Consider the following 26,459-nt stretch of genomic DNA (forward strand, 5'->3'; position numbering starts at 1 on the left):
TAATAAATATATTGAGAAAATTTATTTTTATCAAACATTTCTACTAAGTAATAAACATACATGTAAAATATGAAATCGTCGTGGAAACGATTTGATAGATACTACTCTATAGGAACTGTCATAATAATGTTCGATTGTCATGTCGAGAAGGTCGACATTCGACATTGCTTCCATTTCGGTGTGAAGAATTTCGAAAGATTTCATTGCCGATATCCTACGATATCTTTTCATCCATATAATCATGAATTCTTACGAGAAGAAAGCTTCAAGGATAGAAAAACCGTAATGAGATCTTTAGTCTGAAAAGAAATCTGACTTTTTCCATTTAATAAGAATCAACGCACAACGTTGTCATGTTATTTATGTACTGCGCTAGAAAGTAAATGAATACATCTAGTTTTTAGCAATGCATTTTCTCGCACTATACACATAAACAGTTATATTTCTCAGAAAAGATACATAGCGTACAGAATTCTAGATTTTGTTTGCGCACTTGCCAGAGATAATGGAGGTGGGTCTAAGAAAAATATACGATCCTTTTTAATATCGAGGAACTAACGATTATGGAGTTATTTAATATTTAACGGTATAATAATAGACGACGATAATAATAAAATAATAATACCTATGAGAAATAATAATTAGGAGCTTTACGTTAAATTTAATTTTGATAAACAGGATTTTAATATTAAATTTTTTTAATTTGCCACGATATCTAACATTAAAAACTTAAAAAAATACTGGATACTATTGATTTATTAGAGTTTCATTAAACAATATTGATTTTAAATTTGGTATCATTTACAACAAAGCATTATAAGAGAAATCACATTAATAATTTAACAAAAATTATAAAGATTTATTAGACAAATCTCAAAGAAATATATTGTTAAAAATAGAGTCTACAATTTTCTCGAATATATTAAAGTTTTATATTTTAATTTAAAGTTTTATGATATTTAATAACTAATGACTAACTAGCGAAAATATAGCGTAGTTATATTTAGTGTATAAAACATGTAAATATAATTTTAAAAAGTTATAACAAAAAAATAAGTTGATTGTAAGAATAAAAAAGTAATTAAAATCTATTGTTTGTCCGTATTTCTTCGTTTTACGTAATTAACTTTAGAAGTAGCAGTATATGTAAAATGACAGTGAAGTATATGTATACTTTGCTTCCTTTTTTTATTCGTATAAATAGGTAATAAAATATTATTTGTAATAATAAATATTTATTGTATATAAATAACAACTTCTATAGACTATAGAGATTAGAAAGCTGGTTTCCACCGCTTTTTGAAAATAAATTTAATTTTACAACAAGAGAATAATAAACCATCTACAATATAATATTAATTACAAAAATTATGAAATGTTACATGCAATTTAATTACAAATGCATAAATGTATTATTTTGGTAAAAGACTGCCTGTTGTTTTGTTTGAAACTACAACAGGTATATTTCTTCTATTAAATAAAATTAATAATTAAAATTAAAAAATTTACCATATTTTAACATCTGACATATCTGTGTATGTCAAAGAGTATTCGTAATCGAAAAACTTTGTTTTTTTATTATGAAATATTTTGTTTTGTGAAAATAGTCAGAAAATGAAATTGGAGTTAATTTAATTTGCGTATTTATTGTCGTTATATGTTTTCAACTTTGGTACAGCTCTTTTGTAGAAGCGAAATAAATAACAATAATTATTAATTTCTCCGACTTTTTATTAATACTGGTGCGCGTATTCTCCGTTAGCCAAATCCAATTATGGATTTCTAGAAGAAAAACGCACGTTTACTCGGGAAATGTAGCGCAGCTCTACTTCGCGTAGCAGTCACGAATTCGATTCCTTTCGCGAAATTGAAAAATCGGTCTATTTTATCGGCCACTCGCGAGTAGAGATTAAATTAGAAAAAGGTAGTATCTTCTTCTGTTGGTGGAACATATCCACGTTCTGTTATTCGCTCGCACACTCAATTGCATATGTGCATACTCTGGCTTATGCTGTTCCTACCGTATACGATTTAGCGCATTACACTGTACCACAATGCGTGCTTGTTGTATCTTGTATCGTATTCACAAATGGTACATAGACTTTTATAAAAGCACACAGCACATGAAGAGCCTAAAAGAGAATCTTAGAAATAGAAAGACAAAAATCACACTCCTAATTCAAAGCTAAATCTTTTATTCTTTTTGTTAATCTATTAAATGTCGTATATTTTTGACTTTTTTTAAAAATATAACTGCATATTATAACATAATCTTAAATTAAATTTACATGGTGATTTTGATTTTTAATATCAATCATTATTTTATTCTAGAATCAATATATAAATAAATTTTATATAAAGTTGCATTTTGTTTTTAGAATTTTTGCAGAACAAAATATTTATTATCACATAACAATAAAGATTATCCAATATTTCAATATATAAAATAATCTTTCTTTGTAAAATTTAAATATTTAATTATTCACGTTGGTAATATTTGAATTTTATGCATTTTATTTTTGTAGGTTTACTAATTGGGACATTACGTTTTGTTTTATAGTACTATATGACTAATATACGCAACATTATTCGATATAATTCTGTAACTATTATTTGCAACACACATGTGAGAACATTATCTATACCGAGATTTACATATTGCAGCTTATTAATATACTGCTACTAGAAATAATACAAAAATTATTCATGATTAATAAAGTGCAGAATAATCCGCGCTTCATTAATATTGAAGTTTTCGACTCGAGTTACAATACGATATTCTGCTGCATATTTAGTTGCGATATAAATAATGTAGGTATAAGCATTGCTGCAGTATAATAGATTCCTGACACAATAGTCATCACACGTATGTCGTAATGCTATTATAGTTTTAATAATGTCTTGGAGTTATTTATGAGCGAAAGAAAGATTTATGAAAACATCTACATGTGCATGTTTATTTCAATTATATATTTAGACATATCTCAGTTACTTATAAAGTTAAAATCAATAGTAATATTAAAATATAATTAGCGCGTTGAATATCTTTTAAATATTAATATACTTCTAGATTAATTATGAAATTTAAGGGAGGTGTTCAATTTAAATTTAGTTTTATCAATGTAATTATTATTTCTCGTGTCTAAAATCGAACAAAAAGGTCGCTGAACTATTAACCAATTTATGCTGCACAGCTAAACTTTTTATATTATAGTAACCGTAAAAAAAGAACTTTCATCAGATGTCCCTTCTTTGTATGCTGAACGACGATATGTACAATCAGTTTTGACAAGTTTAAATGTTTCATATCGTTATTTTCGTGTGCCCAAGTTTGCTCCTTGAGTCTAGTCTTGCGAATTAGGAAAGTTTAATCGAAACTGTAGGGCGGAAACTTGTCGAACGCCGGAAAAACTTTCGCGGCAGGACGCGTGATGACCATAGCAAATTTAGCCGTCGGGTGGAAGGTTGTCACCCACCAGCTGACGTCTTCCGCTAGTTTGGAACATTGAAAAAAAAAGGCGAATTGTTTTTCGGCGCTCCTTGAGAAGAAAATCAATTCTCAAGAAGTGTCATCGTCGTCGCGCGAATGACCCGTTACAGCACAAGTGTAGTCATCACAAGAACACATCCGATAAAATTGGCAGGTTGACTTGCTTTGAGGTTTTACCGAAGAGAAAGAAATCATCTGCAGTAGCTATGATTTAAAAAACATTTCTGATAATTTTGTATGTAAGGATATCCCATATGTGAAAATGAAAACTGTGTTAAACATTTTAATTAAATTGATAAGGAATTTCGTTGATAAATCTGATAATATAATTGAAAATGAAATTAATCGTCCAGGAAAAACGAAACTGTGATGGAATTTTTCGTTTCCCGTAAATTATTTTTTATACAAATGCAACTATTTTTAAAACATTAAAGGAAGAATATTAGAAAAGTAAAAAGCAAAATTTATATGTTATTTAAATGATGAATGAAAACGGTAATTTTGCAAAGCGACAAAAACAGAGCAAATAAAAATAATTACATGAAAAGAACGATTTTGTCGCATTATCTGAAAATCTAGCTGAATACAGATCTTAATAGAATTTGTTGGACTATTAAAATAATTATAAGTGACGTTTAAACATGGTAAGTAATGCATATAAAAAATTTTAATATTTTAGCGATGAGATAGTTTGAGCATCCTACATAATTATTTTGATGGTCTAACAAAATTATTTTCAGGCGTATATTCAACTAAATATAGTCAAAATAACTTTAGCAAATTTATTCTTTCCACATTTATATATATAAGCTAACAGAAGCTAACACAAAGAAATACGGAAAAAAGATACTAATTACATGCTTGCGATTATACATTTTTTGTAAATGGAAGTTTTTCAGGCTTTTGCGTAACCGTTGTACAACGGTTAATAACAACATTGTAAAACAAAGCGCAAATAATTTGCAAGCAGTAACTACCCATGATATAAAGGATTTACATTATAAAGTGATCATAAAACTGTCTAATATTGTACTTTTATGAAAGCAATACGGAATACGATGATGCGATTTAATGAATTTTCTGCGTTATTTAATTGCGATAGAAGCGATTCTCTCAAAGCCGTTTTTATAATGAAATACTTCTTATAATGAATAATATTGTCTTTACTTATATAGGATTTTTAATTACGTTTTAAAACATATTCTTTGTTTAATATTTTTATATTTGTAATAACAATTTTTGTTACAATTTTGAAAAAAAAAAATTGAAATTGATGAAATGTAATACATATACTGACGAAAGTTTACTATAAAAGGGGGAAATATGAGTGACTGCATATCTGGTTAGGTACAAAAATAGAAAAGTACAGCGCGACTCTTTGTCTTGCGCGGAATATCTCGAAGGTGCGGCGGTACAATGGTAAGAAAAGACTAAGAGTGTTCTGTTTCAACCGCGTTATTAGATTAAATACCAACTCGTGCAATATATACTTGCTACTGTACGGCAAACGACAACCGCTCGCCGGTTAATCCGCGGGTTAAAGCAAAACCGTCTCCGCCGCCGGCATGGCGGAAAATTGAAAAGAGAGTCGGCTGACGCAGCTCGGCGTCCCAGTCCGCGAAATTACACTTGTCTGACTTCATTCTGGGCACACAATGGCAACGGAGAGGTAGCAATGGTATGCGGGTTAATGGACAACGTTTAAAAATCCGTTATTGAAATTACCATTTGCGCATGGCGGTTGTCGAGATCTCATGGACGGAGAGGATTAAATTAGAAAACAAATAATTCAACGTATAGGAGGATTCTAGTTAAACCGTAATTGTCTTTTTTTTTTTTTAATCTCGAGGTAATATTAGGTTTATTCAATTTTTAATAATTTACTGTCTAAGAAAAGGGAAAAAGGAGTGATGACAGGAGCAATTTTTGAACGAGGATTATTACTTTGAATTATTTTTTTATAAAATTTTTATTACAACAAATAATTCTTCGGCTGATAACAGAGATAAAAAAATAATCAAATTCCTTGAATATTATTCTAATCAAATTTGATTAATTCATTAATTTCTAAGATATTAAATAATTTTATAAGTTTGCATGTCACTTCTACAATTGTCGATTGATTTTTTTTAAATATTTGCTTAACTTACTGTCATTATCTTAAATTTTTTTTTATTTGAACGTATATTACAGAAACATGCATGTGGCAAACACACAAATGTATATAATGTGTGATAATTAAACTGGTAGTAGTTGCTATTTGAATTTTACATAAAATTTGCATCCTAATAACGGCCTCGACAAAGTTATAAATAAGATGCAATATGTCGGAAAATGGCGAGGGTGGTCAGCGGTGAGGACTCGCGAGCATTAGTGGTGTCTATAAATTCTAAACTTTGTAATGTAATTCAAACGCGACAAATGTAAGTTACTCCGACGTGCGGAATGATGTATTATCGGGCGTCACGTGCTATATAATTCATTGTTCGTTTCTTGTTATTCATTATTCAGCGCATTTGTCTACGCGTTTGTCCCGGATTATAATAACAACATTAGATCGATCGAGAACTGCCAGCTGAAGATATAAGTTAATTTGTGAGCGGTGTATAATCGATTTTTATAGCGTGTGTTAAGCCAACCCCCACATATTAAAATATTAGTTCTGATATGAGTTCCCATTTTAAAAAGATAAAGAGCTCTCTGTAGTTTAGAAAAAGAGTTCTGTTGATTAACGGTTTTGATTGCATTTTTGGGTAATTCTCGACGAGTTTTAGCAAAAAGTCTTACAAGTTAAAGTGATTGGATGACATGATAAGCAGATACATGTCATTTTTAACTGATTTTGAAATTTTGTTAATAGTGCATAATTCTTTAATTTTTTTATCTAAATTTTTTTATTTGTCAAGAACTCTTCGAAATAAGTAAAATAACAATAGAAACATCTCAGAACTTTTGTATCTTAAAATCGAATTTTGAACAATTTTTAATTTTTTTTTTTAATTAATCGAAATTTTTGTTTATGCTTTAGGAACTCTAGGTAATCGCAAAAGGTATTGAACCCATCAGAACTATTCGATTTGAAATTTCGATAAGAAGTTAGCATCCTATTTTTTTAATTTTAATTTCCGACTGTTAATCAACAGAACTCTTATTCTAAACTACAGAGAACTCTTTATCTCTTCAAAATGAAACAAGAACTCATATCAGAACTACCGAATTTTAATGTGTGAGGGCTAACTCAACGCACACATTTTTATAAGTGTTTCTATACTTTATTGAAAGAAGAAATCAATTACAAATCAGTGAGTTTGTAAGCACTCGACGGCTTCGGAGTGCCTTGTATATGGAAAATCGAATCAGCAATGTAATTATCAACAAATTCTATTATTCAACTTTCTTTAAATATTAAATATTAAATATAATATAAAATATGAATATCATAAATCAAGGGGAGAGAAATCTGCAGATTTTTGAATATTTTTATATTAAATCTTTTAAATTTGTTTGAATTTCTCTCTCTTCCTCTTTCTCTCTCCCTCTCTCTCTCTCTCTCTCTTTCTCTCCCTCGACATAAATATGATATATAATGCGAAAAGGGGAAAGAGGTGGAAATAAATTTTACACGAGCAAACATGTACTTTTGTTTTTGTACGACCGCATTCGGTCGTTATCAATGTGCCATTTTTATCCGAGTTAAAGGGGCAAAGCAACTTGTTGGCGTGCCGCGGAAAAGTTTTTACGAAATGCCCGCGACTAATGCCTATAGCCGAATTTATTCGTAGCTTTGGCCGCGTGAAACAGACTGCAGTTGGAAACACGTATATTCCACTTACTACAGAAGTACAAATGTTTCACGGCACCTCGCTATACCTCCCCGCCGCGATACCCTTGAATTACCCCCTATCTTGTTTCTTGGTATTTCGGCTAAGGTGGATATTTCAGTTTGCGCTTCGTTAAAAACTTTCGGGTTTACCTGACTGTAAACGTTTTTTGCACAACCCAAGATTCCGGCGAAGTATGAGAATACTCTGGAATATGAGAGTACTCTGGAATTTCGTTCGAGAAATAATGCAAGAATTGTAGACACATATCGATAAGCGATCCTTGTAAAGTGTAATTCTAAATTTATGTATTCTATAAACTTTAAGCATGTTAGATCGATCTCAAATAACCTTTAATATGCAATATCTCCAACATGCCGTATTTATTTAAAGTGACAGACGCGTACTAAAATTTCCAATGCAGTTCTATATATCTCCAGTACTTCCTTGGAATTTCTTATTTGATTGGAAAAATTAATTTAATATTAGAATAAATTTGCGAAGATGAAATCATATAACTAATAACGTGCATAAATGAAATGATATAATTAATAATGATATATTAATAAGGTGAGGATTCCAATCATGAGTCATCTAAGATTGAAATTCCATTAATTCCTGTACACTTAATAAATATTTAACTAATATTACAATTTTACAGGAAAATGATTTTATTTAATAAATTGAATTATAATTTTTGGAAAAATGTTTAAAAATATTTTATGTATAAATCCTAATTATAGATCGGCACAATTAAACGTACTTTTTTAAATATATGTTTAATGTAAAAAATACAAAGGTTGATATAAAGATTAATACAAAGATACTCTCCACTAAGAGTATCAGTGTAATTTCAAGAAAAATTAATAATATAGAGAGATTAAAAAGATTATTGAAAGTTAACTTTTTACTTTTCTTCTTAAATATCAGCAACGACCACGGGAAGATAGATTATATATTACAATAATTACAAAAAGATCAAGGCTGAAAAAAGTAAAGAAACTTTTTCTGTATAAACTTTCTTAATAACATGTCTTAATACATGTATTTATAAAACACATTTAATTTGACAAATTTGATCCATAATCGGGGATCGTCGCTACACTATCATAAATCTTCTTCTCGTGTCAACTTGAAAGAGTTCCGCGCATAACTTCGCTGCAAACGAGTGCACTACCCGTTGCCTCAAGACATCAATCCGCGAACAAAATAAGCCGCGGACGCTTCAGATGTGTTTCTCCCAAAGACAGTTAATAAAATCCCGAGACAGAATCGGGCACAACTGTAGATATGATATATACGCGTCAGATACTTTAATTCGTCGGATATCGCCTCATCGTACGTTTTAATTAAAACTTCCGCGGGCACGAAAAGAAACTTTGATCGATTGGCAAAAAGGCCGGGATTACTTAATTCCGTAGAAAAACGAATATAAAGGAGACTCGTCCTGTCGGGCGAATCCTTCCTTCCCGTTTACTCCCGGATAAGCACCACTTCCCGTACCGCTCTGGCGGCCTTCTTCTCCCCTTTCTCTCCTCTGTCCGTCGGAAAGTTACACTGACAGTCGGAATATCCGAATCAAGTCCGCGAACAAAGGGGTAACGAAAAAAAAAAAAAGAAAAAAGAAAAGAAGAGTCATGGGAAGTTCTCGCGGCGCCACATTGCGCCACGCCGCGCGCCGGCATGATGTCCGAAGTCGAATTTATTCGCGGGTTAAAGCGTAAAATCGGCCGCACCACCACCACTACCACCACCACCGGCGGCAGGCTCGAAACTGGCGGGAATCGTATTACTCGATGAATATGCAGTACGATTTTGCGGTCGAAAGTTTTCAGTCGGTTGTAACTTGCGCCGCGCTGTTTCTGCTTCCGCTCTCGTGCCCCGTACAGTCCTGGGGAACTGACGGCGACGGCGACGGCGACGGCGACGGCGACGGCGACGGCCGGGAGATTCGCAGTAGACGTATTCTAATTAGGACAAAAAGCGGAATACATCACGCGGCTGTTCCCTAAATCACATCCGCGTCTGAAATACCGTTCGGCTTCTTAATTGGTTCCTCTCTCTTTCTCTCTCTCTCTCTCTCTCTCTCTCTCTCTCTCTCTCTCTCTCTCTCTCTCTCTCTCTCTCTCTCTCTCTCTCTCTCTCTCTCTCTCTGGCTCCATGTCTACGCGCGGCAAGAAATCATGTAGGATCCAGAAATTAATTAAGAATCGCGTACGGCGGACGGCGATTAATTTATGTTGCGAATTAGTCGTCTCTTTAAAAAGCAACGGCGGTATTGGGCACTCAATTTATCTTGATATTTTAAGACGCGGTGGTATGAGAGAATAGCTAATTGATGGATTTTCGATACTTGCGTGGAGAGATTATTATGTACACGAAGAGTAATCAGACGGGTAATGTTTCTATTCGAAATCGCCATTCCTTTCGCAATTCTAAACTGACGGTTTTTCTCTTTTTTTAAGTTAATTACAGTCTGCAAAATGTCAATGCAACTGAATAACATTTTGTTTTAGAAAAAATGAAAATTGAAAACCTTTAAAGCGAATATACGAAATAAAAATATTTTTAAAACGACTGCTTTTTGGGTCGTGAAATATTTTCCACTTTTTTGTTTGCGTATTGATTACCGCTATTGCAACGAATTTGGTGATATGAATAATTTTGGATAACAAATTATTCAAGAGCTTAAAAAACGCGAATATATTATTAATATTTTGCAATTATTATTTTTCTTGGAAAGCTTCATATGAAGATATTTTTCTCCACAGTTTGTCACGAGCAAATATATCTTTCACGGCACTTCTTTAATTTTTCATTTATAAAAATTAATATTTTGGTAATAATAACTTTTTGTATTCGATCGTCAGTATGTTTTCATATTGTTATTCTCGATCTTTCAGAAGAAATGTGTCAATTTTATTTATATGTTTCGTTATATTTGGAATTTAGCTGGATAAGTGGAATTAGATTTTAGGATTTTATCGATTCAAATAACGACAAGCGCTCGAAGATAATTTGCCTTCCCGTGACATAATTCAATTTCTCTATCGTGCTAAATGTATCCTCGTTACCCAATTTCCCGATCGAGCTATCGCTTCGAATTACTATCTAATTTGTTATATTCGATATATACTCTATCGCCATCCATCAACTGAAAAAAAAAAAAAAAATCATGAAGAATCATGCGCAACGCGACGAAATTTAATCGTCGCGCAAAACGAAATATTCGAAAAACTAGAACGTACGTACTTTAAGCAACTCGCTCTCGCGAGAGAAAGGGACGTTCCACCGGAACGTCGTTCACCCTGGCTCCTAAATATTTCTACCGTGTGAAAAACCCACGTTCTCAAGGGCCCCCCTTAACAAACCTATCAATCGCGATAAGGAGAGTTCGGCGGCAAGTACGAGAGTTCTCTCGCCCCCGAAGAAAGACGGGGCGGAGGGAAGGGGAGAGATTCCTTCGCTCAAACACGCGCGCGCGTTTCGTTGAAGCGTGACCGGCCGAAATTATCGAGGAAACTGGAATTTCCCGGTCGGCCGTGAGACGTTGCAAAAGATATAACGTTAGCGCGCGCCGCGCCGGGGAGAAGGAGCCTGAATATAGCCTGTTCAAGGATTTCTGCCTAGCGGAGTATGCAGCTGCAGCTCCTGTCGTAACCTACCTACCTTCCCTTACCTATACCTGTCTCTCCTTCCTTACCTCCTCGCGGCGGCGGCCGCTCCTCACCTTCTTGTTGCTTCGTATACGCTCCGTGTCGCTCGACGTTGCCTCGGGGCCACGGAGGTGGTTGGCTTGAACAAGGAGACCGAGTCACGGCAAGCAACGTTGGACCTTCTTTCTTTTTTTTTTCCCCCCCCTCCCCTTCCAACCGAACGAATAATATAATGTCGTATAATTAGAGTTGCGGCGGGCTGACCTTTTCCCCGTCGCCGATTCTTTTTCTCGAAATAATTCAATGCTCTATTTCGTACTCGAGCTGTTTTCCATTCTCCCGCGCGTACCGTTACTTTCCTCTTCCGCTGGATAATCCGCGCGCATTATTTTCATTTTTCCTGTCGTTCTTTGTTTTTTGTGAGTCGCGCAAAAGGATTAATAATTATTTTTATTAATGACTCACTTGATCGATTAAATCCAACCCATTTGCCTTTACCGATCGATAAAAGCGCAATCAATCTGTGTACCGGAGACAAAAGGGGAAAAGTTTACGTTTCTGTCTTGCAGTGACAGTTTATGTAATTTTAATACAATTTTGATTGGGGCATTACGATTGTTTTCTATCAATAATTTATTAGTTGTTGTCAGTCTACCTTCTTATGTGTACCAGGTTTCAAAGCAATGCATATTGCGATATGCTAATACAATAATTAAATTTTAAATTAATTTGCCTCACTATCCAATTATATCGAATCCAATTAACGAAATTTTTTTCTTAAAATCAATCGTGCGCGGCGCATGAAATTAATCATTTATTAAACGAGTAATTGATATCCGGCTGTGTATGTAATAAAGCACCGAATATCCCGAATACTTTGAAAATTGTGCCTCGATTTCCTTTGAAATTCGCGCAATGTCGTCCGCGAGCATGCGCGAAAGCTTCATGCCGCCTGACATTCGTATTACAGTCCAACTGTGAAATCCAAAAATCCGATTAGCCCAAAGCTCTTTACCTCTTTCGAATATAATCGCGCTTTATGTATTTCATTATTTATTACTTCGGCGAGATTCATTTGTCGCTCGCGCGGTGGACGCGCAAGGGAAGAGGGAACTTTGGAAAACGACGCGTATTCGATTTTGGGAAACGTGCCTCCCTCTCCCCCGCCCCGAAACGGGTGGATTATATTGTTATTCATCGCCGTGTCTCGATGCATAAGGCTAATAACGCGGTATGTTACCCTGCCAGTCGGAATAATAATAATGCGCGCGCCAATGACAAAGGTAGACAAGCCCAGGTATGTACGTCGTCATTATTATATCGCGGGAGTGTGTTGTCATCGGATTAAGACTCTCAAAACCGCCTTGCACGGCGCGGTTACTCATTTATTCCGCCGGGATCGCGCGAGGGAATTCAGAAAGATTTAACGTCGCATTACATTTAATTCTCTAAAACGCGTACAGCCCCGCGCGTTATAAATTATCCTCTAAAGTCGACTTCGGCGTTAAGGCGACTTTACATTTTTCGCGGATCCGGCTCTAAATCTGCCGAACGAAGCGCGTAACTCGCGAAATTAATGCGATACGAGGGGACCGGGGGGGGGGGAGGGAGGGGGGAATTGTTATTATTAAAACGAGTCCCTTTCGCCTCGCGCGAAAGCGCGAGAGGTAGATTTAGGTTCAGCGACATCGTTCTCCGAATCGATAACCGTCTCCTCTTTCCTCCTGTTGAGAGCGAGGGGGGAATCGGGAGGTCCGTTAAGTCTCAATCTTCATGCAAGAGTATTAATCTTTGGCTGACCTCTAATCGGCTTTCGCTATACAAACTCGCGTAGGTACTTCGCGGGGCGTACGTGACGCGAAGTCGACCGGGAGTGGTAACCGCCAGGGGTAGTAAATGTTTGCACGATCTCCTGTTTCAGAGATTGCAATGGTCCAGCACCGAGGCGCACCGCGAGCTTTGCTACTTGAAGGGGCGCAGCGACGACGAGTGCCAGAACTACGTGCGGGTGTTCGGGAGACAGGGCCCCGATCGCTTCCTCGTTTGCGGCACGAACGCCTACAAGCCGCTCTGCAGACAATTCACGATCAAGGTAAGCTCATAAGTCCCAAAACACACACCGGGGTGATTCTTAATTGCGCGGCTGCGAGACTTCAAAGAGTAAATCGGGAAGAGTGATTTCAAGAGGGGGGGGGGGAAAACACGCGCACGGTTTTCCGTTTGGCTTTTATTTTTTTGCGCATATCGCAACGATTTTCTTCAAAAGCCCTTGAGTCTTGAAGAAAACATATTTTGTGAAAATCGAACGATGCGGTTAGTGATACGTAGCTTTATTTTGAATAACTTTTAATCTTGCAATCAAGTGCGTTGCAACAGCAATTACCACAAAACGCGAATAAAAAAGAAATCAACATTTATTTCATTTGAAGAGTAATAAAAAATATTGAAGTTACAAATTTATGAAGTTAGTAAATTTTTAACAAAACATTTTTTCTATTTTTTTTTTTTTTTTAAATAAAATATTATATTGTTATTCACAATTCGGTAAGCGCCATAGAGAAAAATGAATAGATCGATTTATGCGGTACGATGGATTATTATAAAATCGTATAAACTTAAAATACAGAAAAAAATGTATTTGTCAATTTTTTGAATTAATTTTCTTTAAAAATGGCGTTTTAAATAAAACAAATATTTATACTCTATTATTTGACGTTCAATTTTTCTTGATTCTATTACCAATAAAAAAAACTGTCGAATAATTTCAATATTATATAGAACATTTACTCCTTGTTGACAACGAAAACTGCTGCAAGCATTTTCCTTCGTTTGTCGCAAATTAAAAGGTAAAATAGTCTCTCTGGTGCAATATAAAGAAATTGTTTTATACTGAAATATTGACATGCAATTAATGATCCCTATACTTTTCGACGTCGACACTCTTTCGCCTGTCGAAGCGAGTCGAGAAAAATACGAAGCGTATAACGTATCGTGTAATATCAAGCGATATTGCGAACGAATCGGTTAATGTGTGAGAAGAACGAGCGATTGACTTCGACAGGTAATTTTCTCGGAGGGATTCGAAAACGTACCCTGGAATTTAACCGCGCAATTGGTAAACCACATTTAACCCTTCGTGTTTGTAGAATATATACGGGAATGAGACGCCCCAGGGTTACCGCAATGGCATCGTTATATCCGTAACGGTATTGCTAACATTTCCTGAAAGTTTCATGCAATTCCGGCACATGGCTTTCAAATTACATAACGCTTTCGTCGTGCATACGTGCCGGACCCGGAACCTTTATATCGAGTTGCAAAACATCGTAACGCGCGGCGGTAATAGTTATATTTCATGAAATGATACTTCACTTCGTTGATCAGTTCGAGAGACACATAGACATTGTGGGGTGTACAGTTAAGTAATGACAATTATACTGATTTTCATGGTTTAACGTATTACAAAGTACAAACAGAAAAGAGACGAAGAGAGAGAAAGAGAGAAACAGAGAACAAATATATATTTTTAGAGAAAATTAGATATTTTTTTATTATAAAAGAATAATGCATTATCAAAATGAGTTCTACTTGCTTAATAATGCAATATATCTTTTTTTTAATAATGTGTCACACAGATAAAGTGTAAAATCTTCAAAAGAAAGCGTATGCGTTGCGTTCTGTATTGTATATGTGTATTTATATTTAAAAGAAATTTATACATTAAGAGAAGGTTGAAATGTTATAATATAGTTGAAAAATTATCAAAAGCATAAAGGGGGAAAAACCGCGGAAAACGCGCGGAAACTCTCCACTTTAATAATTTTCTCCCTTGTTCTCAAGTAGCTCAATTATTCGCTCTGGCAGTAATTTATAAAGTCTCTCTGGAATTTCTTTTTATTCTAATCTTGCGCCCGTTCCCCACATCTTTGATTCATTAATAGCTTGAAATTGCTTTCCAGCAAAATATACAATTTTTGCCAACATCCCCTTTAACAATCTGCAATAATATTCAAATCTGGAAAACGTGCCGGCCATTTTAAAACACAGAAACGTTTTCTTTCGAAAATATTGTTTTATAACTTTTATTGTGTGCGCTGCAGCATCCTCTCTACTGGACAATAAAATTCTAGTAATACGTCTCTTTCTCCTTTTTTGTTTCTCTGTCTCTCTCCAACTTATATTTTTTTATTATTTTATATTAATATATATAGATGTATTATATATATATTAATATATATATATGTGTGTGTGTGTGTGTGTGTGTGTGTGTGTGTGCGTGCGTGCGTGCGTGCGTGCGTGCGTGCGTGCGTGCGTGCGTGCGTGCGTGCGTGCGTGCGTGCGTGCGTGCGTGCGTGCGTGCGTGCGTGCGTGCGTGCGTGCGTGCGTGCGTGCGTGCGTGCGTGCGTGCGTGCGTGCGTGCGTGCGTGCGTGCGTGCGTGCGTGCGTGCGTGCGTGCGTGCGTGCGTGCGTGCGTGTGTGTGTGTGTGTGTGTGTGTGTGTGTGTGTGTAATTACATAAGTTTCTTCAACCATTTTTTTCTTTTTAATTGAAGATACTTAAACTTTTAAAGAATACGTTGGACGTTTCTAATTTTAGTTGAAACAACAACTTGTTGAACAATTTTCATTGAATACAAAGTTAAAGATGATTCAGAAAACTACTTCTTTTTTTAGAGAGTAATGTAAAAATAGTTTCCTTTTATATACATCTTTTTTTATTTTTTGATAAATTATAAATAAACTTTTACAATTTCTCTTCCTTATGATGACTGCAATAAAAAATATTTTATTTCCAAAATAATCTCTTTCCCACTTTATATCTTTTTACGTTTTGTATTTTTTTCCTTTTTATTTGCTCATTTGCAAAAACGAAGGAGAAAAACAGAGAGAAAAAGAGACAGAGATTTTTTTTAAGTCAAGTCAAGAACTATTATACTTAAATCATCAAATAGTCTTTTTTAATTAATATTGTTTACAAAGTTTTTATATAAGTAATTAAGATTTAGAATCTTTTTGAATTTGAGTCTTTTTTACGGATTTATTTGACTTAGAAAGCAAAATAATTAATTAGTGATTGCGATCGAGGCGTGTAATCGAAAAAGAGAGCAAATGAGTGGAATCAGTGAATTTTATGGACGATGCTTTCGCCGCTGGACGCAAGAAAAGTTACGAATCGAATAAGTTCTCGATGTGGCGCACTTGTATGTAGTACATGTAGAGCGCGAACGCAGCAAGACGTCGCGGCGCCCGGCGTCTTAATAATGGCACGTCGTGGAAACGCGTCGTCATGGCGGCGACCAAGATGGGCAGTGGATAGTGTAAAAGGAAGGGAGAAAAAAAGGGAGAAGTGAGGGCGCGAGGTCGTGATTTATCTGCTCGTATATCTTTTTCCTCCTTTTCTCCTTTCCCTTTCTTATCCTCTCTTTCTCTCTTTCCCCTCTCTTTCTTCCGATCTCAAACAGATGACGGGATTGCTGCAGGTGCATGGAGAGACCCCGTAACTACCGTCAAGGTGACGAGATAAGGCCATATCTTTATGCATTTATCTGTGACTGAATCCGCGCGCTTAGTACAAACGAAATACAAGATGAATAAAAGATAACAAGTTATGTAGCATATTTATTGAATGAATATTTTAAAAAGCAGTACAGTTGTCAAGAGAATATTAATTATTGAATATAAAATTTTTAAGATTGTAATATTCATATTTTATGAATTATTCTTTTTATATGGAAAGGATAATTTTGCTGAAGTATCTGAAAATTTTGTTAGACATTTAAAATAATTTTGTAAGACGCTGAAACTAGTTAGTGGCTTTATTTTTTTGTAGCATTGCTTATTATACTTAAGCAATTACATCCTACATAATTATTTGGATAATCTAATAAAATGTCCAACAAAGTATTTTTAGACTTGTATCTAACTAAATTTTCAGATTCTTTGGCAAAAACGTTCTTTTCATATGCATACCGAAATAAAAGTTTTGTCGCTAAAATATTAAAAATATTCTATCTGGAAACATTGTTCTCACGAATACACGCTATATCCACACATATTTGTTCACGAAAAGAACGATTTTATTGATTTTGCTGAAAAATCTAAAAAATTTTTTTAATCGTTTAAAATTATTTTTAAATCTACGTCTGGCAAAATTTTTAGACTTCAGCAAAACCATTTTTCCATGCACGAAAAAATATCTGCAAAGAAAATTGTTGATAACGTTAAGCTTTGCTCTAAAAAACAAAGTCGCCGTGTACCAATGTGATCAAGACATGAAAAGTACTAATTCAAAATGTTGGAACTTGTATATAAAAATTATTTCTTCTTTTTAAGAATCTTTTTTCTCTTTCGTCGTTTGTATTTTATATGTATCTTTGACAATTTTCGTAGTCACCCAATTTAGATGAAAATAATCTTCTTATAAGTAAAACGAATCGATAATTAGGATCAGACGTTTACATCCGACGTTGGGTGTAAGTAACGGACGTGAAGATCGGTATCGAAGGTGCGCGAATCTATCGTGGGCGAATGGCAGTGACATACGCGGTATGAGATTCGAGTGTTGCCGAGATCTTCCGGGGTAATCAACCGGCGGGAACGTTTCCAAAGTTCCGTTGGGAGAAGACGTATCGACGAGTCTTCGTGGAAGTAACTAGCGTCTCCTTAGGACATCACGACACCTTATCATTCCGGGCTTCCCGAGCGAAAGGGGAAATTTATTTTCCGGATACCGTAATACCCCCCCTCGATCCGTGATGGAAAACTGATGCACCGCTCCTCCCCCCTCCCCCTTGTCACACTTCTCTCTGTCCCTCACGCGAAAAGGGGTCTAATTTTCGCGTCCACGCGAAAGCCGGCAATTTTTACTTCCGTATTATGCGCCATTAAAAACTCATCCGCTGCAACCGCGTGCGCGGCGGTAGCGAATAAATCATACGCAAAGTAGGTCTGCTTTTCGCCGGAAGTTTTCAGTAAACACGCAAGATTTACGTCACGAGAGAATTTTTCTAGAGGAAGGAAAAGAGGAGAGGGTGGGGGGGGGAGAGAGAGGAGAGAAAAAATCAAAAATTTCACCGAAATAAATTTCAACGCACGATTCGATGACGTGACGGCGCAAGAACGCGCTGTTTACAATTGCGACGATCAATACGATGCAAGATAAACGGAAAAAATAGCGGCGACACTCGCGGCAACGAAACTTGCTTTGCAGATGTGGAGGATTTTTGCCGTTCTACTTTTTCGCTGCTGCGACCGCCTACGCACGTACAGGTGTACTTTTCACTTAAAAAAAAATTTTTTTTGAATATAGAATTTATGGGAGATTCGCGCACGATGGAAATTTCAAATAAACGAACAAAGACTTTTTGAACTTTTAGATAAACAATTGCTGTTTATTCGCGTAGAATAAAACACGCGCCGCTTTATGCAGTGAAAGGATGTTCCACATATTTTTAAGTCGGGATCGGGCATTCTTCCTTAATCGTCACGAACTTTAAATATGTGATTTTATCACCCGTAATTCATTAAACTTACGGCAGATTGTATTGAAGATTGAGATTGCGTTACACGATTACGGAGATTGGCGCTTCTACTAACGAGGCTCGGTATGCTTTGTTTTCGTCGATCGAGTTATTATGTTTAAAGTTTAATGATAATTTTCAACTTTATCTCACGACATAAATCATCCAACAGCGACCGGGAACGTATAAACAGGAAGATTTTGATATTTAGGAGAAAAGTAACAAAAAACCGTTGAAACTTCCCAATAAATTATATAAAATATTAAAATTATCTTAATTTTTAAAATAATATCGCATGTACAGCTTTATATTCATATTTTGACAGAGATTGTGTACCGAATTTATCATTTTATGGTAATTTTATGATCGAAATTTATACCGTTCATATTATTAATTAAAAAATTTATTTTTTTTATAAATAAAATGTTACAAGGACATTTCACATCTTGATTGATATTTTTTGTATTTAATCCGTCTTTTTTTTCCAACGAATAACAAACACCATGTCATATATCAACGTATTACTGCTTGAAAATATACACTGACAGAAAAGGATGCTTGATTCAAATAAATATTTATTTGAATAGTACCATATTTTATAGAAGATTAATACTATTTATTTAAAACAAGTAATGCTTTCTATAATTTAGGAAATATTACTTGTTTCAAATTTTTATTACTTAAAATTCTAACAAATGACGATTTAACGCTAAATAATAATGAAAGATTCGCTTTTTACGAAAACGAAATTATTTTGTTCTCTTAACGTTTTCCCATTGCATTCAGCAAAAACATACTCATTTTTTTTGTATTACTCTATATTATTTTTGAGATGTATAATCAAAAACACTTTGCAAAATTAAATCGAGAATGTAGACTACAATTTGTTATGTGAAAAAATTTTACCATAATTAGTCGTAAAAAATTTTTTTTATAAACATTTGGAAGCTGAAAATTGTGTTTACGGGCATTAAAAGCCGAGATTAACAACGATTATGCATTCGCGTAAACAACTCGATAATGGAATATTTTAAAACGGAAAGTTACGCAAACCAGATTACACTGAAATATACGATACGATTTGGAAGTTTAATATTATGATGTCTTTAACAGTCTCGCAACACTTCCTGAGAAGGTATCTAATACACGGGAAGTAAAAGCAACGGCATGAACTACTAATTGAGCCGGGAACAAAGCGCGCTCTGGTTATGAAAGAAAGATTAAGCGCCACACATAAGAATGCGACCGTAACATCATTTTTTGCGGTTTTTCCACGATGTTAACCAAGAATTGATTTTTTTTATGGTAATCATTACGCACCCAGCCGCTCTAATCAACGGGTTAATAACGTAATAACGGTGGGGAAAAAAAAACAATTTGTTCTTTACAGTGTTGGCGGTTGGCGAAATGTTGACTTGTTGTATTTTAATCATAGCTGTACCAAAGCTATGTGAACCTGGAACCCGACTTTACAAAAACTAAAAATTAACAACACAACTCGTTTATACTTCGTTTGTACCCGTTTGTACCACCTTTTATTTTGTTAGTACCTCAAAGGATAAACAAATACAAAATGGTTAAAAAATAGCCAAAACCCCACTTTAAGATAATTTAATTTTATTTATGCCATTCGAAAGAGAATCGTTTGTACCCGTTTGTACCTCCATTGAAATCGTTTGTACCTCAAAGGGACCGGAAGTACAGGCTTTTCAAAATTCGCTCAAGAGGTAATTTTGACATTTTTGGAGATATCGAGAAACGACCAAGGCCATTCGAAAGAGAATCGTTTGTACCCGTTTGTACCTCCGTTGAAATCGTTTGTACCTCAAAGGAACCGGAAGTACAGGCATTTCAAAATTCGCTCAAGAGGTAATTTTGACATTTTCGAAGATATCGAGAAACGGCCAAGGCCATTCGAAAGAGAATCGTTTGTACCCGTTTGTACCTCCGTTGAAATCGTTTGTACCTCAAAGGAACCGGAAGTACAGGCATTTCAAAATTCGCTCAAGAGGTAATTTTGACATTTTCGAAGATATCGAGAAACGGCCAAGGCCATTCGAAAGAGAATCGTTTGTACCCGTTTGTACCTCCGTTGAAATCGTTTGTACCTCAAAGGAACCGGAAGTACAGGCATTTCAAAATTCGCTCAAGAGGTAATTTTGACATTTTCGAAGATATCGAGAAACGGCCAAGGCCATTCAAAAGAGAATCGTTTGTACCCGTTTGTACCTCCGTTGAAATCGTTTGTACCTCAAAGGAACCGGAAGTACAGGCATTTCAAAATTCGCTCAAGAGGTAATTTTGACATTTTCGAAGATATCGAGAAACGGCCAAGGCCATTCGAAAGAGAATCGTTTGTACCCGTTTGTACCTCCGTTGAAATCGTTTGTACCTCAAAGGAACCGGAAGTACAGGCACTTCAAAATTCGCTCAAAAGGTAATTTTGACATTTTCGAAGATATCGAGAAACGGCCAAGGCCATTCGAAAGAGAATCGTTTGTACCCGTTTGTACCTCCGTTGAAATCGTTTGTACCTCAAAGGAACCGGAAGTACAGGCATTTCAAAATTCGCTCAAAAGGTAATTTTGACATTTTCGAAGATATCGAGAAACGGCCAAGGCCATTCGAAAGAGAATCGTTTGTACCCGTTTGTACCTCCGTTGAAATCGTTTGTACCTCAAAAGAACCGGAAGTACAGGCATTTCAAAACTCGCTCAAGAGGTAATTTTGATATTTTCGAAGATATCGAGAAACGGCCAAGGCCATTCGAAAGAGAATCGTTTGTACCCGTTTGTACCACCTTTTATTTTGTTTGTATCTTAAACGATAAACAAATACAAATTGGTCAACAGATGGCCAGAATCACGTTTTAAGATATTTTAATTTAATTAATGCCATTTGATAGAGAATTGTTAGTACCCGTTTGTGTCGCTTTTATGAGACTTAATTTATTTTTTGACAGTATCAAAATTTTCAATATATTATATGATTAACATATTAATATATATATATATATATATATATATATATATATATATATATATATTGTTAGTACCCGTTTGTGTCGCTTTTATGAGACTTAATTTATTTTTTGACAGTATCAAAATATATATATTAATATGTTAATCATATAATATATTGAAAATTTTGATACTGTCAAAAAATAAATTAAGTCTCATAAAAGCGACACAAACGGGTACTAACAATTCTCTATCAAATGGCATAAATGAAATTAAATAATCTTAAATTGGGGTTCTGGCTATTTTTTAACCATTTTGTATTTGTTTATCCTTTGAGGTACAAACGATTTCAACGGAGGTACAAACGGGTACAAACGATTCTCTTTCGAATGGCCTTAGCCGTTTCTCGATATCTTCGAAAATGTCAAAATTACCTCTTGAGCGAATTTTGAAATGCCTGTACTTCCGGTTCTTTTGAGGTACAAACGATTTCAACGGAGGTACAAACGGGTACAAACGATTCTCTTTCGAATGGCCTTGGCCGTTTCTCGATATCTTCGAAAATGTCAAAATTACCTCTTGAGCAAATTTTGAAATGCCTGTACTTCCGGTTCCTTTGAGGTACAAACGATTTCAACGGAGGTACAAACGGGTACAAATGATTCTCTTTCGAATGGCCTTGGCCGTTTCTCGATATCTTCGAAAATGTCAAAATTACCTCTTGAGCGAATTTTGAAATGTCTGTACTTCCGGTTCTTTTGAGGTACAAACGATTTCAACGGAGGTACAAACGGGTACAAACGATTCTCTTTCGAATGGCCTTGGCCGTTTCTCGATATCTTCGAAAATGTCAAAATTACCTCTTGAGCGAATTTTGAAATGCCTGTACTTCCGGTTCCTTTGAGGTACAAACGATTTCAACGGAGGTACAAACGGGTACAAACGATTCTCTTTCGAATGGCCTTGGCAGTTTCTCGATATCTTCGAAAATGTCAAAATTACCTCTTGAGCGAATTTTGAAATGCCTGTACTTCCGGTTCCTTTAAGGTACAAACGATTTCAACGGAGGTACAAACGGGTACAAACGATTCTCTTTCGAATGGCCTTGGTCGTTTCTCGATATCTCCAAAAATGTCAAAATTACCTCTTGAGCGAATTTTGAAAAGCCTGTACTTCCGGTCCCTTTGAGGTTCAAACGATTTCAATGGAGGTACAAACGGGTACAAACGATTCTCTTTCGAATGGCATAAATAAAATTAAATTATCTTAAAGTGGGGTTTTGGCTATTTTTTAACCATTTTGTATTTGTTTATCCTTTGAGGTACTAACAAAATAAAAGGTGGTACAAACGGGTACAAACAAAGTATAAACGAGTTGTGTTGTTAATTTTTAGTTTTTGTAAAGTCGGGTTCCAGGTTCACATAGCTCTGTACCAAATATATTTTAGAAATAAAAGCACGCAGAGATTTTTCCATTAAAATTTAACCTCAAAGTAATGATAGTCGTGGGACATTATGGACTTCAAGGAATTTTACTATATTTTTAGTAAAATTTAGTTAAATTATTCTACCATTGAAATATTTTAAAAATGCATAAAATAGTTGATGAAATTTTGCTAAAATTTTATTACATTTTAGAAAATTTAGAAAATTCCCTCCGTATGAACAAGTGTTTTTTTTTACGATAAATGTTTGTTAAACAGTTCGTTACAATGTAAAGTGCGAGTAAAATTTGGAGAAACGACGGATTAAGCGCGAGTATATTTTTCTCATTCATCGAGATAACGAAACAAAATGCGGAGTGGAAATAAATTGATTGTTGTAGGTGAATGTATGATTCGATTAAATCGAGCACGCGCTTGAATTGTAATTTTAATATTCAAATATAGATATGTGTATCCAATAAATCACGTTACAATCGGCGGGACAGAGCGAGACCGGGGGAACGAGGCAGAACGATGTGAAAAATGACGAATAGAAATGAAATAAATTTTTGCCGTTTTGAAGAAGGTTCGGACTAGCGAGGATAGCGGAAGTTCATAGAGCAATGAGAGTAAATTGGCAATTATACAGCGGGATAATCTACTGTTTGTATATCCCATAGGGAAAGATTGTCACGTTAATGAACAATTTGCTGGCATAACGAACTTACCTCTCGCGCACGACATTGTAACAGCTTTTTTTTTTTGTAATCTTTATAAAGCAAGTTTGTACACATCCGCAGTGACGTGAATCTTTTATGCCGCGAAGCGCATATCGAATCGGCGCACTCTGTGCGCCCGATGGATAGCTCGATTTTTAGCTCGCAACGGATATACCCGCGCGCCGCGATTTCGAGCCTCGTGAGTTCGAACAAAGCTAATATCTCACGGTAATCGAATAAATTTCCAATTTCTAGCCGCCTCATTTCATGGCATTCCATTATGGAACGACAATGAGACTATATAGCGAAGTGATGTAATGAAAGATGGTTCCCAAAGTTCGTCGATATTTCAATATCAGCTGTCAACCCATAATTCATCGCAGCACACATTTTACGGACGTTTGAGAATGGAATTCAATATAAAAATATATCCCCAAGACCCATAAATGTCCTTTTTTATTTACGAAATTGTTTGTAAACAATTCCATTTATTCAATAAAATATCGGGAATTGAGATAATATAAATACATCTAATGCGCGCGAGAAGCTTAAAAAATATATAATTTACGTAAAATGCATAAAATAGTAATATAATGTTTGTACATATTCCCCATCACGAATGCGAGAATAAATAGTTGGAAAGGTCTTCTTGTAAACACGTAAAGTATCTCGCTGATTGAGTTAAGAGAAACATGTAAAAGTAAACTTGCGTATCACGTAACACCGTAAGCGTTCAATTTCGATGTCGCACGGAATTCTTTAGGCGTCAATCTGCCCCAAGAATAACCCAAACCGATATTCCCCCTCCCCCACCCCCCCCCCGTTTCCCCAGCGAGATCCGTGGGACTCGTGATAGAGTGGTGGGCGGAACGGATCTCAATTGTCGTTTTCCGCCTAATTCTCACGTCCAGACGAGAAAATTCGACCTGTGACTTCTATTCCAGTCACGCGGTCTGATATGGCATCCGAATGTGAGAGTCGTCTTTTTCGGTCCATCTTCTTCCTCTCCCGAGTCGCTACCTTCCGCCTCGTTCTCAACCCTCACGGTCACACCTTCTCCCCTTTCCCCCTCCTCCCTCCTTACCCTTACACCGCGTCCTCCCGTTCTAAAGCGCTCTCTCGGTACGCCTTTAATACTCTATTCCCAAAGCATCTATTTCCGTGGTCCTTTAGAATTTCTTTCGTTTCTCGCGCCACGTTCTCGCTACCGCTTGTCTTTGTGTTCCGCCGGAATTCATTCGTCCCACGCCATTCCGGACGAGACACGGCAGTTTAGTCTCCTCTTTCTCTCTCTCTCTCTCTTTATCTTTTCTCCTTTTTTTCTCTCTTGCAGTTTTTCCGCGTACTTTTTTCGCGTCACTCCGTTCGGGATTCTTCTCTACCTTCGATATCCTTCGAAAATATGCGCGCGGCACGCGGTGTAAAATTTGTCCAATGCACGAGAACAAAATAATTGGTATAGTTGTATAGCATGCAAAAATAAAGATACGGCTTCGAATTTTTTAACAAGACATGAAAGTTTCAGGTAATATTTAGCTTTGTGCGATACTGTTTCACTTTCATTTAATATATATGTAGGAAAATCGAGTTATTCGGGCTGTAAAATTTAATTTATTCATTGATATTTGGTTTGTGCATACGGAAAAGTTGATATAAGTTATAGATTTTCTCTACGGAGTAAATAGATTTATTAAATTCCGCGTGTTATTAATTTGAAACGCTAAGGCTCTCACATTTTCTCACGTCGAGAGAAATAATTTTTATTGTGCATATACCGAAAATTTGTTATGAGAAATGGAAATTTTTTACAAATTTACAAGTATATATTTTTTTTTATCTGAGCAGCAGACATATACCTAAACTTAATAATCTATAAACAACAAAAAATACAGACTATTTGTATTCAGTCAGAATATTTTTATCTCCCTATACACGTCGGATATATTTTACACTGTTTGACCGAATCGATATTTTTAGAAGAACGCTTCGTTATCCAAGCTTAATTCTATGCTGCCGCTCACGTAAAATTTTTGTTTGTATCGCATATAAATGGCTCATAAAAAATTGAATGATTATACAAGTTGATCCGCAAGTAGACGTTAAATTATTGCCGGTTCTTAATCTCCCTTAATTTTTTGATCAAAGATCTTTATCGAATTATGTACGGCTATTAATAAATGTTTGATTAATAATTGAAGGCAAAGTTTCTTTCGTCACTTGAACGTATCTCAAACACATGAATAAATAATCTTACCTTGTTACTTAATTTTATGCGCTATTAATTCTAAAACATTCGGTTCAATAAGAATCGGGATTAATTACATTGTTTCTTAATTAGAAAGCTACAATTAATAATGAGATCTTTGTTTATATTATTCCGTAGTTATTTTCATTGCGGAATTAAATTTTAGACTAGAGTTCTCCGTCTCCCTTTATTTTCCGCGATAATTGCAAATTATCCTGCAGTTAATGTGGTTAACAAATAACATTATTTGGCTGCTTAATTAGTGTTTCTTTATTTGCTGCTTTGTTTACATGTGAACAGACAAATTTATTATTAATCTGTAATAATTGAATTTACGTAGTAATGAATTATATAATTATTTACGAGCGGATTTCAATATTTAATCTCACATGGCTTTTTGCTCCGATTCGTTCTCCGTATTCATTCCTGATCTCCTCAAATCTTTTCTCTCAGCTGCTTCCACAAAATTCCGCCGAATTCCCCTTTGTAGAATAATTCCAGTTTGCATATATCTTCCTTCGCCCCTTTAATCTTACCTTGATTCGAGGATGATGACGCTCTTTCTCCCATTTGATGATTTGGCAAGCAGAAATATTATCATTATTAATACGTATCTTCTCAAGTAA

At 35.3% G+C, this 26,459-nt stretch overlaps 1 protein-coding gene across 2 annotated transcripts in view; it reads left to right on the forward strand.

Moving 5' to 3' along the window:
* LOC105831653 (semaphorin-1A) overlaps window positions 1–26,459 on the forward strand; it is a 258,749-nt gene that overhangs the window by 173,059 nt on the left and 59,231 nt on the right. For both annotated transcript variants that reach the window (XM_012671924.3, XM_012671923.3), the window contains exon 5: window positions 12,889–13,059. In XM_012671924.3, the coding sequence (XP_012527378.1) occupies window positions 12,889–13,059 (171 nt within the window). The remainder of the gene's footprint in view (window positions 1–12,888; window positions 13,060–26,459) is intronic.

Source organism: Monomorium pharaonis, chromosome 6 (assembly GCF_013373865.1).
Source record: "Monomorium pharaonis isolate MP-MQ-018 chromosome 6, ASM1337386v2, whole genome shotgun sequence".
Taxonomy (NCBI): Eukaryota; Metazoa; Arthropoda; class Insecta; order Hymenoptera; family Formicidae; genus Monomorium; species Monomorium pharaonis.